Source organism: Centruroides vittatus, unplaced genomic scaffold (assembly GCF_030686945.1).
Source record: "Centruroides vittatus isolate TY-2023 unplaced genomic scaffold, ASM3068694v2 scaffold_932, whole genome shotgun sequence".
NCBI lineage: Eukaryota > Metazoa > Arthropoda > Arachnida > Scorpiones > Buthidae > Centruroides > Centruroides vittatus.
Genome location: NW_027122721.1, coordinates 158,498 through 174,121, shown reverse-complemented (window position 1 = coordinate 174,121; position 15,624 = coordinate 158,498). Strand labels below are relative to the sequence as shown.

General features: G+C 30.1%; 1 protein-coding gene across 2 annotated transcripts in view; it reads left to right on the top strand.

Moving 5' to 3' along the window:
* LOC136990456 (nuclear envelope pore membrane protein POM 121-like) overlaps positions 1-14,644 on the top strand; it is a 48,200-nt gene extending 33,556 nt beyond the window's left edge. Inside the window, exons 5-10 of one of the 2 annotated variants that reach the window (XM_067288842.1) lie at positions 2,593-2,684; positions 4,230-4,320; positions 5,894-6,001; positions 6,076-6,196; positions 10,618-12,249; positions 12,566-14,644. In XM_067288842.1, coding sequence (XP_067144943.1) covers positions 2,593-2,684; positions 4,230-4,320; positions 5,894-6,001; positions 6,076-6,196; positions 10,618-12,249; positions 12,566-12,699 — 2,178 coding nt within the window. In that variant the 3' untranslated portion in view covers positions 12,700-14,644. Of the gene's footprint in view, positions 1-2,592; positions 2,685-4,226; positions 4,321-5,893; positions 6,002-6,075; positions 6,197-10,617; positions 12,250-12,565 lie in introns of both variants that reach the window. The other variant, XM_067288841.1, reaches the window with a different exon arrangement.
* Positions 14,645-15,624: the final 980 nt, after the last annotated feature.

The following is a 15,624-nucleotide window of genomic DNA, read 5'->3' as shown; positions in this document are numbered from 1 at the left end:
GGATTGTTTAAAAACAATTCAAATGAGAACAAAAATCAAAAAATGAAAATTGAGCTACCACAGCGTGCAATTGTGTGGAGACAGAAAAAAAATAAAAATAACCACAACCATAAAAAAGTCAAAAGGACTATTCCCGAGGTTTTTACTGGACTTACACAGTAATGTATTGGTACTGATTTAGATATAATTTATAACCCTAATAATAATTTGTAATTATTTATAATTATTGTACTCCTAAGGTATATTGTAATGCTAGTGATAGTCACCATAGACACTGTTTTTTGTATGTTATCCAATTGAAAAGGTCCAGTAAAGCCAAAATGCATTTTGGAGAGGTTAATTAAATATGCTGAGAGTACAAAGTCAATAATATAAAATATTTGCAACAGTGTAAAAAAAAAAGTTTTAACGCAGATAACACAACTAAATTCTCAGTGTATAAAGAGAAGAAAACGAATTCTTTTAATAGAAGTATCTATAATATTTGACATTTGCTTATCCTTAGCCTAGAGATTAAACCAGCAGTTCTCAAATTTTTTTGGCTTGAAGCACACTGTAAAATGTAAAAAACTTTTCTAGTGCATTTTGAATACAAAATTAAAAATACAGGATATCCAAGAAATATCTACATTATTATGAAATTCCATTTAAAAAACAAAGTAGTCTATTGAAATGTGGTTTGCGATAAAGAAAAATTAACTCAAAGTTTTATGGTGACTATGTAATTTGCTTGATAAAGTGTTTCCCAGATGATGGATTGACCATGGGGGACCAACACCCTGTCCCCCTTATTGCCCAACATAACCCCACCAGATTTCTTTTCATAGGGTTATGGAAAGACATTGTGTCCCAAACACCTGTTTCTAACTTTACTGTTTGAAAAGAAAGGATAACCTTTGTAATCTCCTGAGTTACATGGGAAATACCAAACCTAGCAGGAAATCAGTTATTGATTGGACATTCTTCATGCAACTAAAGATGCACATGTTGAGGTTCGCTGAATGTATTCAAAACAACTTCAGATTTTGTATTAATTTTTGTAATAAGATGACTTTTTGAATTAATCTTTCTTTTATCACAAACCATATTTCAACAGCTCCTTTGTTTTTTAATGAAATTTTATTATAATGTAGATATTTCTTGGACCTCTGTATATCAATATTAATGTATTTTAAATTATAAATATCTATGTACTAGAATAACTGCCATGCTATAGGCCAAACCTAGCTATTAGTTGTTCATAGATCTGATAAATCTTTGTACAAATTTGTTTCTTATGTTTAAAATATACTTTCATAATACTGTATTTATGATATATTTAGTCATCTTTTGAGGCACACCATTTCAGAACTACTGAATTGAACTGTGATTAAGATACTAAGATTTTATAAATATTAAAAAAAATTTATAAATTTAATTTTTGTTTAATATTAATGAATGTTAAAGTTATGTTTTATTGTTTATAAAACACATTTTTATTTGAAATTAAAAATTAATACATTATTACAGTCGATTCCACTTAATTGGGATAAGTTGGGACTATACAATCTCTCTATACACCAGTAAAATAAGTATATAAACTCTTCAAACGTTTTAACCTTTAAGTTGGGACTAATCCATTTTGGCCCAATTAAATTAACTAATAATAAATTCTAAAATAAAACATGTACTATGTAGGTAAATAAATAAGTAAATAAAAAAATAATAATTAGGTACTTATTTTAATGCTTTGTTAAACCAAAATACATAAAATATTGTACTATAAATTTGCCAGACTCGCGACGATAGATAACTGATTCGCATCATGCAGTGTTGCCAAATATTAGTAGTGATGTACACAAGGGTTGACTGTTCGATTCATTCCTGATCAAATGATCTTTCCTTCCTCCCTTTGTAGTTAAAACATGTCCAGGTTTTGTCCAAAAGTCACTTTAAGGTCTTTCTTTGAGCACAGTTTCTTCTACTTGGAGATGGGCCACTTTGGCAGGAGTGTCCATAGAATCCACCATCTCTGGATGCTGTTTCCAATGATCAGATAGCTGCTGTCTGAGTCTAGACATAATCATACAACATTTTCCAAGGGAATCTAAATGTCTTCTAACTTGGTGAAGAGACTGAAAAGTTGTCATGGGGGTCTTTGTCCCTTCGCTTCTAAGAGTCCAATCCGGAGCAGGGTCAGTAGCTTGCATTCAGATCTATCTCAGACAAGATCCCGGCGTGTTATGACCCGCTATGCTGACCCCTCTGGAAAAACCAAACCATCCATGCAAAAGACAAAATTGCTTTGTCTCTGCCAAACCATTAGTCCTACATGACATTAGTGTATGTAGTGTTGACATATTTTTGGAAGATCCCTAAAATGTATCAAAAATTGCTAAATTCCTTTTTTGTTACTGTTCCAATTAAGCATTTAAGTTATGTATTAATTTATTAGTTTGGTTTCTGTTCTTTGAGATTTGGCCTAATAAAGTTGCTGCCCCAATTAACCAGTGGCCCAATTAAATGGAATCGACTGTATTATTTAATTCCTAATTGATATAATGAATTAAATATCACCATTAATAAAATTAACATGTTTATTTGTATTTACAGCAATTGAACAGTTCTATTAATCAGTCTGCTAAACGAAGAGGTTCTTCTCTAGATCCTGTTACACCAAATAAGATAATTAAAGTGACTGACAAGTGAGCATTTTTTTCCCTATTTATTTTAAAAAATATTTAATACTTTTTCTAGATTTTTTGGATATCATTATTATTTTTATTTTTTATAGTAAGAAGAAAATAATTGATTGCTTACTATTATCTGTCATGATTTGATACAATTATAATTAAAGAATATAACAATAAATTAAACTCAGTATTAACTCAGTACTAATACAGTTCAATGCAAGACACACATTTAAAGCTATTAATACATGTCATCCCAGTATTCACATATTCACATATTTATTTGGAGAGATAACTCTAAAAAAATTGGAACAGCTTCAGAAAACATGAACATTAACAAAACAAAACAAACATCAACATAAGTCATTCATAGAAAAGCTAATTCTTTGTCAAAAAGGAGGAGGACAAGGCCTCACTAATATTTTAAACTTGCACTACAAACACACAATGTGAGAGTTTTTCTACAGAAAACAAGAATCATCAGAAATACACAGAGCTGTAACTTTTGCAGATAAAAATAATACACCATTAAACGTACACAACACTGACTTGGATATAAAACAATACACAAAAGACAGATACTATCAAGCAGTCTTGTACTCAGAATAAATTCCACAAAAGACTTCTTAATGATATCAGCCAGAATCATGTAGACAGAATTGCATCAAACTTCTGATTGTGGATGTTTCTATGGAGAGGTGGAAGGATTATGATTGCCATACAACACCAGGTTGTAAATAAAAAGAAAATTATGGAAAGCATGTTTTAAAAGATATATTTACAAACAATACTTATAGGAAATGTTACTTGCTTTGAGTTTTGCAAGCTTTTAGCACATACAAAATATTTACATCAATATAATCAAATAGTAAACATAACATAACATCAAAAGCTTGTACACATACACAAACTATTACAAATCCAGGAACCATATACAAATACACACCTCAGATGGTATAGAAAACACACACACAAAATATACTATGATTGAGCCATAAGATAAGATGATTGAGCCATAGTCAAATAAAAATCCATTTCAACAGATCAGACATCATATTTATTGAAAAACAAAATTATATATATTATAAACATAGCTGTTCCAATTACACACAATATACAAAATGCATATACTGAAAAAGTTAGAAAATATGTTCATCCATGCTTAGAAAAACTCATCCGTGAAATGAAAAGTCTTTGAAGAATGGATAGGATACATTTTGTGTCTATAGTTTCATGCACAGGTGTCATACCATATAAATTACAGAAAAGTCTGGAAACATTACAGATTTACAACAGCATATATATATGTATATACATAATATTATAGAAAGCAGCTATAATTAGCACATACCACATAGGAAACTATGTGATATGTATTAAGTAATACAGTTACATACATACACAAACAGCACAGAAAAAAAAAGTGGTTTTCTTACAGCTAATGTCTTGACCATGGTCTGGCATATCACTAGTCTAAGCTGAGCTGGATACATTCCACCAACAGAATAACAATAATTTTTTGGACAGAAATTGAATTACTAACATTTTTCTTTTTAGTAGTAATCAAAATTCATCTGGAGAAGTTATTCAGAAGATTGAAGAAGGAAATAAATCCCAAATTTCAGAAGAAAAGGCTAATGAGAATGTGGAGGTAAATACAATATGAAATCATACATTTTCTAAAAATGACTTTGTATTTTAATTCTGAAATATTGAACTTAAAATTATATTGAGTGAATTTAACAATTAATAAATTTTGTAATGAAGAGCTATAAGTAATTAGTCCTTTTAAAATTATTAAATTAGAATATTAGTAAAGGACTTCTTATCAGTTAATATTATGCATGTTTGTCTTCCCTTTTTGACAAAGCAACTTATAAAAAAAAAAGTAGATGTTAATGGAGTGGGATGGAATTTCTAATAAAATTGGGAATAATATGCTTTAGTTTTGGAAAAACATGATTTAAATGTTGTAGATACTAATGACAATCTTTAAAATGTTCAGTAAGAAAAAAAGAGAAAGATTCAAATAAATAAATGAAAGCAATGAATTCTGTTGTGGATAGGCTTTGAGATGTTAAAAATTATTTTATATTATGACAACTTTATATATATATAATTTGGTGTGGAAGAAAGTTTGATTGATCAATTGATTAAATAAACAGTTAAATATATAATAATTTGTTAATGCATTGTGCATTGAATTACCAGGTGTTGTGGAAAGTTTGCAGCTTTATCAAATCTCTCTCTCTCTCTTTTTTTTTTTTTTAAAGAAAATGGACTATATTTTATTCAGTATAATTGTTCTATAAATGAAGCATTCTATAAATGAATTTCAACAAATAGGCTTGGTTCTTTCGTATAAATTTATTGCATCAGCATTCAATCCAATGGTCTAATATGTATGGCATGCATTGAAGTTGATCTAATATGCACAGAATCTTCAGCATCAGTATGGCACTATGTCAAAATGGCTTCAGAAGCAATCATGTGTTCTCTTATCTGCATTGAGAAGTTTCGGAATCCATTTCACAGAGAGCTTTCAAGAATGCACGTTGAGAATGTCATACATAAAGTGGGAAACTTTTTGTGAGAAATTGCAAGATTTCAGCAATCATCTTGACTGAAATACTATGGTCCTTGAGGATCTGATCATGGATTTCATTCACATTTTCATCTGTCATTTCTGAAAAGGATCATCCACACTGTGATTCATCTGTTACTCCTAAATGGCCAGTTTAGAAATGGGACACCTATTTAATAAAGTACAGAGGACACCTATTTCTTCACTATCGTGAAGGTAGGGCAGTCCTGCTTTAGAGTTACTAGTACCTCAGAGTAAATCTCTTAGATTCCTTTTTTCCTACAAGAACAAAAGCTTTATGCCCATACACTTCTCAATGTTGCAGAATTCTGGTCTTAGTGCAGCCGTTATAAATTCAAATTGTTAAAGTAAGCAAACTAACAGTTATAATGGACTCTTACTGTACTTGAGATATAGCAATGATTTTTCTGTATTATTCTTGTAGTGTGGCTTTTGCTCTCTTGAGTCTGGATAAAGTTGTTAATTTTTCAGCACTCCTAGTATAAAATAAACAAACAATTTTCTATGTTAAACAGAAACGTTATCATATAGTGTATGAAATTTAGGTTTGAAAAATAAAATGTTCAACATTTCATTACAATTCAAATTTTTTACTATATTGTATTTCATCATGATTTAGAAAATATCTGAAAGCAATTCTTCAATGACCATTCCAACAACATTAAAAAAGGGCATATCTTATCGAAGAAATCTTCCTATATATACCTCTCTTGGAACTCATATACAAGTAAGTATTGATTAGGCTGTAAAAATATATATTTATATTGTATTTTTCACGATATGGATAATGTTGATTTGTAGACTGCACCTATACCTGCTCATCTTCCTACATTAGAAGAACATAATAAAGATAAAAAGATTGAAGAAAAGCGGTTGGAATGGTTGTTATCTGGAGTAAAAGAAGCCTGCAAGAATAAAGATTGTAAATTTTCTATGTTTATTATTTATTTAAATTATTTATAAAAAAAATATTAAATTTTTACAAAATATTTAATTTAATTTTTTAATCTTTCCTTTGGATTCTAAACAGTTTTGTATAATTTAATTTCACTTGAAAAGTATAAGAAATTGCTTTCAGCATTTCTCTGACTAAATTTATGAATTTTTCATGAAAAAGTTAAATAAATAAACATTCATGAAAGATGATGCTGATGAAGTTATTCTATTAGCTAATGATGATCTAAATTGAGGTTGAAAATTAAATGGTTTATTTTATTAAATGTTATTAAATTGAAAATTATCAGTTTTTAATTAAATGCTTTTTGGTAACTTGAGCTTTAGCAGTTTGTTTTTGTTATTGTTAGAATAATTATTCCTATTATTATTATTTAGTAAAGCTACAGTCAAACTGCCAGATTTTACTATTTTTGTTTTATACTTTTATAGAAATCAGTCATTAAATCTGTCAGTAAGAATAGGTAGAATCGCCTCTTAGTTTTACTGTTATTTGTAGGTAATTTAGAAGCATTAGATAAAAGGATTGACTTGAATTTCTACAAGCTGAATGGGCAATGTTACATCATTTAAGCATTTTGTACTAAACTTACTTCTAAACATATTAAATTAATGAACAATATATAAATAACTTGTTGGGAATTCACTAAAACCAATACCTAATTATACAGTGTATTTAAAAAGTCTTTCCTTAGTAGGTATTGTAGGTTATACTGAACTGCACATGCAGACAATTTATTAAACTGCTTATACATGACTGTGGAATAATGGAGCAGACACAATGTCACCTGATGTACAACTTTTACTTGAAATCAAGTAACAAGATGAAAGGTGCAACTACAATCTATAATATATGCTGAAGAGAGACTTTAAACATCTTTGAAATGTTCTTTTTATAATTTTAGCTTGACAGAAATGTGGTGCTTTATTTTATAAAAGTCACATAACAGCTATTTAGAATCTCTTATTATCAATTTAGCAAACAGATTAATATGTGTAATATATTATATATATATAAAGGTATGATCAAAAAGTATCTGACATGAAGTCAGAAAAAAACTCCTGTGTTTCTGTTTGGTTCACATGATAGTTGCCTTCAAAATAGGTCCTTCTGAGTTCATACACTTATTCCAGTGATGTTTTCACTGTTGGAAGCATTTTTCAAAGTCATTTATTGGGATCTCTGTCAGGTGCTTTATTGTGTTAGTCTTGATTGCCTCTGTATCCTGAAATCTTTCCTTTTAGTGGCATCTTGAGTTTGGGAAAAGAGCCATAAGTTGGCCAGAGCCATGTCTGAGGAGTAAAGAGGCTGCTGAACCTGTGCATTACCCTATTTTGTAAGGAATGTCCAGATGAGATATGATCTGTCAGCCAGAGCATTGTTGAGATGAATGAACTAATTGTCAGACTGCCATAGCTGTGGTCTCTTGCACCTAACAGTGAAGTAAACAGTCAGGTAGTATTCCTTTGTTACAGTTTTTTATGAGGGGCATATCAATGATAAACTGTGCCATAGTGATTAAAAAAACAGTCAACATGACCTTCACTCTGCTGTGCGATTGCTGTATTTTCTTTGACTGTGGAGGCCATGGCATTTTCCACTGGAATGATTGTGCCTTTGTCTCAGAGACATACCTGTAGACTTAGATCCTGATTTCATAAAAATTATAACCAGAGATGAGACCTGTCATGTTCTACCAAATCACTAATGCAATGATAACAGTGTATACAGGGTGGCCAACAAAAACAAAATGGCTGAGTTTTTGGATAGTTGGATTTGTATTTAAGCAAATCACTTGGACAGGTCGATTTTATTCTCGAGGGGGACATCTCGGAAATCATGCAAGGAAAAAAAAAATTGATCATAAAATTAAGGCTGATAATATGTTCTCTGTTAACTCTGTCGTTTCGTTTTCGTTGGCCCACCCTGTATATGCAACTGTCATGGTTGCCTAACAGTGACTGCAGGGTGAGACAGGCTCACCAAAATTCACATACATGCAGTAGGGTCCACAACATAGTTTCCTCCCCAAATTGCAAATACTTACAATGAAAAAATAAGGTTGGATACTTTCTGATCAGACCTTGTATTTATTGATTTACTATAATATTACATTGCCAACTCAATAAAAAATTTATTTTTTTTATTATTAATTTTCTGGAAATGTCTCAGCTCTGATAATTTATGCATTAATAATACTTGCAGAATATAATTATTAATGTTTTTAAAGCAATATCAAAATATATACTGTATATTAAACAGTAGCATCTGCTTATTGTAATCACTGATGTTATCAGCCGTTTATTATTACCAGAACTCACAAGCCTAAAATATATATGTTAATGCACTTCACATCAAACTTTGTTTATTATAAGCAAAGCTTGATTATAGTGATCATTATTTTCAGGAAATAGGCATTTTTTTAAGCTGTATTTTCATGCTATCAGACTATACTAACAACATGCAATAGTTGTTAGTCTTAACTAGTACTTTAAACATTAAATGTTTATAATTTTAATCATATTTTCCTGTAGAGTAGTAATTTAAATTGCTGGCATTTCTTACGTCAGTCATATGTCAGTTGACTACTATTAATTAATAATAATAATAATAATAATAATAATAAACTCTCGAGTTATATGTTTTAACATATCTTTTAGTATCAGTCAACAAAATCAAAATTTCCATTATCTGTAGTCTTATTTAATTATTCTATTAAATACTATTAGTAAGTTATCATCATTAGTATATTCCTCAATGAATTCCAAAATGATTACAATAAGCAGATTCCATTGTATGCTTGGTGTGTGTATGTGTGTGGGTATATAAAATACATACAAACATATATAAAGTATGGTCTTGTTTTATACAGGGGTTGCATGTTGGCAGATGCCATATAATATAAAATTTTGTGTAATTCTGTATATTATCTAGGCAATCATCTGAGGCTATTAGGGTAGAGCAAATGTCCATCCCAATTGTCAAAGATGATTATAGAATTATTTACAATTAATAGAAAATTGTTAAAATGTATTTAAAACATTTAAAAATTTTATACTATAATGAATAACATTTCAGTCTGATATTATTGAATATATAAAGTAAAATTTTTACCTTATCAAGTATACTACTTGATAAAAATACATGTAAATCCTAGGATATTCACCACTGTGAGTAGCATTTAGTAGTTCTGTGTTCAAAATGTTAGAAGCTGGAGAAACAGTTTGCTGACTTAGGGTACATTTGTAAAGTCGAACAATTTAAATGTATTACTAATGAGTCAGTCATAAAGTACAAATTCCATTCACTGCACATGCTCGACGTTGAAAATATTTCAAATGAAACTCTAACAAAATACACAAAGGAAGGAGTTAGTTTACTTCATGAATAAAATAGCATCCAGTGATATCAATATTTTAAAACTACTTGAGTGTTTAAACTGTAGATTAAAAGTGAAATGATACAAATAATTGTCCACCTGAAGCAATCTAAGAAAAGTATTTCGTATAAGATTGTACTAGCAACATTCATAATTTTGATTGTAGAAACAGCTATTTTGTTGTATACAAATCAGTCAAAATGACTAATGAAAGTAAGAAGAACGATTGTCATTCTCATTTAACTTGTTCAACTTTACGAACGTACCCTTAGATTCATTAACTTTGGATTCTTATCTTATCTCACAAAATATTTTTTCAAGAATATCAATTTGATGAATTACTGAAGATGATGATTAAATTAAAAGCAATAATAATTGATTGCATATTTAATCATATCTAACTGAATGCTATTTATTCAACAAAACTGATGAATTCAGTGATTTCAGTAATTGCACCTTATGTAAAGGTTCATAATCATTTAGCAATCTTTTACTATTAATAAAAATTATTAATGTGAGAGATGGCTCAATATCTTTTTCAATGCCTGGAAAAGTCACTCAGTAAGTTTAAAATTGTCATATTCAGTAATTTACAGTTGATTTTTTTTTTGTATGGAGAGAAGTTAATTAACTGCATAAAAAACATATTCTGTTAAGAATGCATTTCCTAAGTAATCTAAAATTTCTGTTTGTCTACTTATACAATGTAAGAACATTACATTTTGGATTAGATGAGTAATTTCATTACTTGTTAGTAACTGATTATAAATAAGAAACAAACAAGATTGGAGGAGCCACTCCCAGCACTCCTCTGTTTCCCACTTGCTTCTCAATACGCATTTAGATAATTCTGCTACTCACTTTGGGAAACATTGAACTAACCATTTAACATCAGTGAAAACAAATTTGTTTATTATCAGGCTTACATCAAACAAGACCTTACTGTATTAAAAAAATATGTCAGTTATTTTATTTTATATAAATAATAATATATCATTGCTATTGACAGGTACAAAGAAGGATGAACCAACAGAAATTGCAACTAATACTGCTATCACTACAACTTCATTTTCTATTGCAAACACTATGTTCAGTTCTGTGATTTCTGTTACTAGCAGTTCCAGTGTACCTACAGTTACATCATCTACAATGGTAACAGAAACAACAATGGCAAATATCATGCCTATTTCCACTGTGCCATCATTAACATTTGGAAAATCTACTGCTTCTATTGTTACCAGTCCTGAAGTTACTCAATTACCAGTGTCAGTAGTACAGTCAGATACTACATCTTCAGCTGGTTCATCCTTATTTTCATTTCCTACTCCTATTGTTAAAAAATCCGAAAAAGAACTATCTGCTAAAACAGACACAGTTACAAGTTCGTCAGAATCACCTCAGCAAGTTTCATTATCATCATCTACTATTACAACAGATAGCATTAGTGTTCCTATATCTTCCCCAGGTATCAAGCCAAATTTTGGTACCAGTAATCCAGTATCTTTTTCATCAACTAATAATACATCTGTTAAAAATACAAATACTGTACCTAACCAAACTTCAACTGCCACAATATTCTCTGGCTTGAATACTTCTATTTCTCTAACAACTTCCAGTACATCAGCAACAACAATGACACCAAGTACTTCGGGTGGCTTAAACTTCAGTTTGCAACCTATAAATTTTCAGTTTTCAAGTGAAAGTCGAACACCATCAACTGCAACAACTAATACTACTATGGCTTCTACAGCAGGTTTTCAGTTCTCACTAACTACATCGTCAACATCTGGAATTTCTTCTTTTGTTTCATCGTCGTCGCCTGGACTGTCTTCTTTTGTTACGACATCGTCTACAGTTTTACCTTCAAGTAATCAAGATTATTCATCTTTTTGTATTACTACTAATTTTATAACTCAACCAAACAGTCTGGTAACAACAACAATTCCATTAATGAATGCAGTAACTCAATCATCTTTTACTTCGGGAAATGCGATAAAACCTTTCAGTTTTGGAGCTACAAATAATGAAAATTCATTTCTTACAAGTAACGTAAATCAATTACCTGCTCCAGTTTCAACTACAGGTAACACAAATGTTTTTGGAACAGCATTTGGTTCTCCTACACCATTAGTTCCTTCTAATGCAAGTATTCAAAACATGGCAGCAACATCGAATCAATCAATGAACAATAATTTAACAATGGCACAAACTGCAATCGATACACCAAATAAAACAATTAATCTCTTTTCAACTGGTAATACATTTAGTTCAAATGTAAACCCTTTTGGAATGAATACTCAAACTCCAGTTTTTGGTCAAAGCCAGACTGCTTTTGGAAATCCAAATACAACTGCAATTGTGACTCCACCTTCTCAGTCACAGATCCCAAAATTTGCTTCAAACCAAAGTACTTTTGGCTCTGGTAATACATCACAGAGTGCCTTCATGTTATCTGGACAAATGCAACCTTTATTTGGAGCTACTAATAATACTTTCAGTGCCTCAGGTGGTACATTTGGTAGTCCCGTGTCAACTTTTACTTCAGGGAATTCCAACACGAGTGGCTCAACTCCTTTTCAATTTGGTAGCAACACAAGTGGATTTAACTTTAATTTCACACCAACAACAAAATATAATTTTGGTAAAAATTATTATTATTATTATTTTTTATTTTGAAATTAGCTTATATAAATAATTTCAGTTAACAGTAGAAATAAGAAAATTATTAATTATAATAAAATTTTTATATTACAAGAAAAATTTAAAAATTTATATAATTATACGAATGATGGTAACATGTAGATTTATTATATACAGTAGGTAGTTAAGTTACTACTTTCCTGAATAAATGCTCTGTATTCTCTCTATTAAACTGAAATTAAAATAGTAACAATTTTATCATTAATGAGAATATAAAAGTAAATTTTAATTGATTCATAAGAATGTTTTCTTTAAAGGAACCTTGCCGGCTTTTGGAACTCAACCAACACCGTCACCAACTCCAGGACAAGGAGGCACACTTTTTTCAATCGGTTCTGGTAAAATGGAACGGAAAAGTAATTCATTTCGCAGGAGAACCACAAAAAAGTAAATGTTAATGGAGAAATATTTAAAAAAATCTCTACGGAAAATCTTGAAAATTCATCTGTTTACTCTTTTATAATCCATTTTCATTTTTGTTTTCTGTGATCAAATTATTAAATTACATTGATGAACAGGCACTTTTAAAAATGATCATTATTCATTTGTCTGAAATACAACTTAGCAGAAATTGCCACTTTACATGTATTTGTCTTTGTGGTTTTATATGAATTAGTAAGTGAAAACACAATTTCATTGTTGTCAGTGTGTTTGTCAGTATACAGATTGAAATGTTATATTATTATTTTGTTTTTCAAGCATAGTCATTTATGGAAGGGTATTTTCTTAATGTTGTTAGTAAAAAAACAGAAATAATTTTGTTGGATACTGACATTATATTTTCAAATAATTTGAAGTTTATTGTAGGCAAAATTAGCATAATTTTTTTATTATTAGATAATTTTCCTCATTTGTTTCTGATAAGTTACACGAATTCATTGTTGTCATTCCATTTTCAAAATGAGGGAAATTAAATCTCTCAAACAGTGGATCAAAATTCAGTTATTTGGAAGTATGACATGCTTTGAGCTAGTCATTTCAAATATCGTTCATTGAACGTGATTTAAATGTAAATTTTGGCATAATAATTTGATCCACTGTTTGTTTTTGCTTTATATATGTATGTATGGAAGTATACATATATGTACTTGTATACAGGATGATTATAAAGTCTGAAACAACTTAAAATTTAGATTATACACAACATAAGTAGACTGTTTATCACTAAAATTGTTAAATCGACATCCGCAAGTAATTCAGAAGTTAACATCACTACACACAATTTGTAAAATGGATGCTTTTGTTCCATAAAAGAATTTTATATTGTCGTTAAGAATTTGGCAATAACTAATTCATACAAACTGTCAGGATCTTGGTTTTCGATCTCTCAAAATTAATTTTTAAATCAACAAATATTGTAACGGATAAGCAAGTTCAACGTTCTGTTCCAGACTGGAAGCATCCTGTATCATAATTTATATATAATTGTATGTGTATAAATCTACATATACACATATATATAAATATACTAGATAAATGATTAAAAGCTTTGCAGTATTATCATCAAGGCCCAATCGAGTATGTTTTGGATTGGCCCATGTCAAAATATTTTATCAAAATGAAGAAAAGAAATAAGGAAAGTTAAAGAGAAAAAATAAAATAAAATAAATTTTGGTATCTTAATGCAAAGCTTTTATGCCTTAAGGATAAGTAGTAATTGTAGAAACGGGAAGCATTCATTAAGACTCGTGCACGCGATATTGTAATTTTATTTCAGGTCATATCTTTCATATGTAAAAATGAAAAACATTTATTCATTGTGATTTTTGAACGAGGTGTGAATGGGAAACTAAAGATCGTGGATCACAGTATAAAGACTTAATGCATGCTTCTCCGATATCAGACCATAATGTCAAAATTGTAATTTAAAAAAAAATGTATGAGTATATCATAATTTTAGGTGAGACATTCGGCTTATCAAGTTTAAAGTTAAGCGGAATGATTAAACAAAATATAAATTTTAATTAGGTAAATGGTTCTATAAAGGAAGTTAACATTCCAAATTGAAAATTCTGTAAAGAAAACTTGTATATTGATCATGCGGTATTATGAACCATGAGAAAATTCCAGCGTAACTTCAAACTTGATATGTTGCAAAGTGATTTCTTGCTGGACATAGCAAATTTCGGGAAATCGTGTCGCGTACGTTCGTATGGATGACATTCTAAATTAATGTAAAATATCGAAGATTATGATAAATAAGTTATAAATATGGTTTATTTCTAAAAGGAAACATTTCCAATACCATTTCGCATGGTTGGTTGTGTAAGCCTCGAGATTGGCAAATGTCCTCTAGCAAGGAAATGTAAATAAAGATTGCTTTGACATCCATCTAATTTACTGTGTGCTGTTTGTTTCAAAACACTAAGATGAACACTTGGATTTGTAAGAAGTTTGTTTAAATATGAATACTTTCGTTCTTTAAACAAAATTACTGAAAATTTTCTAGGAACAGTCGGGAATTTGAAAATAGAAGTCAGCAGAATAAAAAAGTCTATATAAATGATTCCTTGGCGCAAAAAGCTCCGAAATGCCTTCATTTATGACACTTTTAAACTATTCATCATCAGCTAATATTGGGCCTATTCATAAAGTATGTGGGTACTGCAGTGCTCTGAAGTGGAAGAATAAATAGGGGATGTTGGCAAAGTTAAACTGGATCCTCTTCTATCACTATTAAACAGGACTCATCCTGACACTAAACATTTCTTAAAGAAAATTAGGGCTTATAATAGTGCTTTCCAAATGACAAGTTTTGGTGCCACTGAAATACTTGAAAGAAATTTCATGCCAACATTGAAAATTCAAGGACGGATATATCATTTAGCATATCATTAATCCCGACAAACTACCCATTCGAATTTAAACGCTTACAATTTCCAGTCGGTCTATGTTTTGCAATGATAATTAACAAGTCACAAAGTCAAAGCCTGAGAGTTGCCGGACTTGACCTCGGATGCACATGGCCAACTCTGTTGCATGCTCACGTGTTAGTAGCTGCAAATCTGTTCATTTGTGCACTTGATAAATCATGAAATGTATATCGGAAGGTTATTCAATAAGTTAGAAAATATTCTGCATCTTTAATAAGAATCTGCAACAAAAAATTCTCTGCAGATATACTCTACATAAGTAAATATAATAGAGGTTTCAAGTCGACATCATGAGTGACGTCACGAGCATGCAGAATTGTCTAGCGCCATCTTTCTGGTTTGTTTACATTTTATTTGTGTTTACGCACGCTTTAGCTGGAGTTCTGTGTTGTTTATTCATCGCGAATATCACTATGGTGAATTGTTGTGTAATGCTAGTTTAC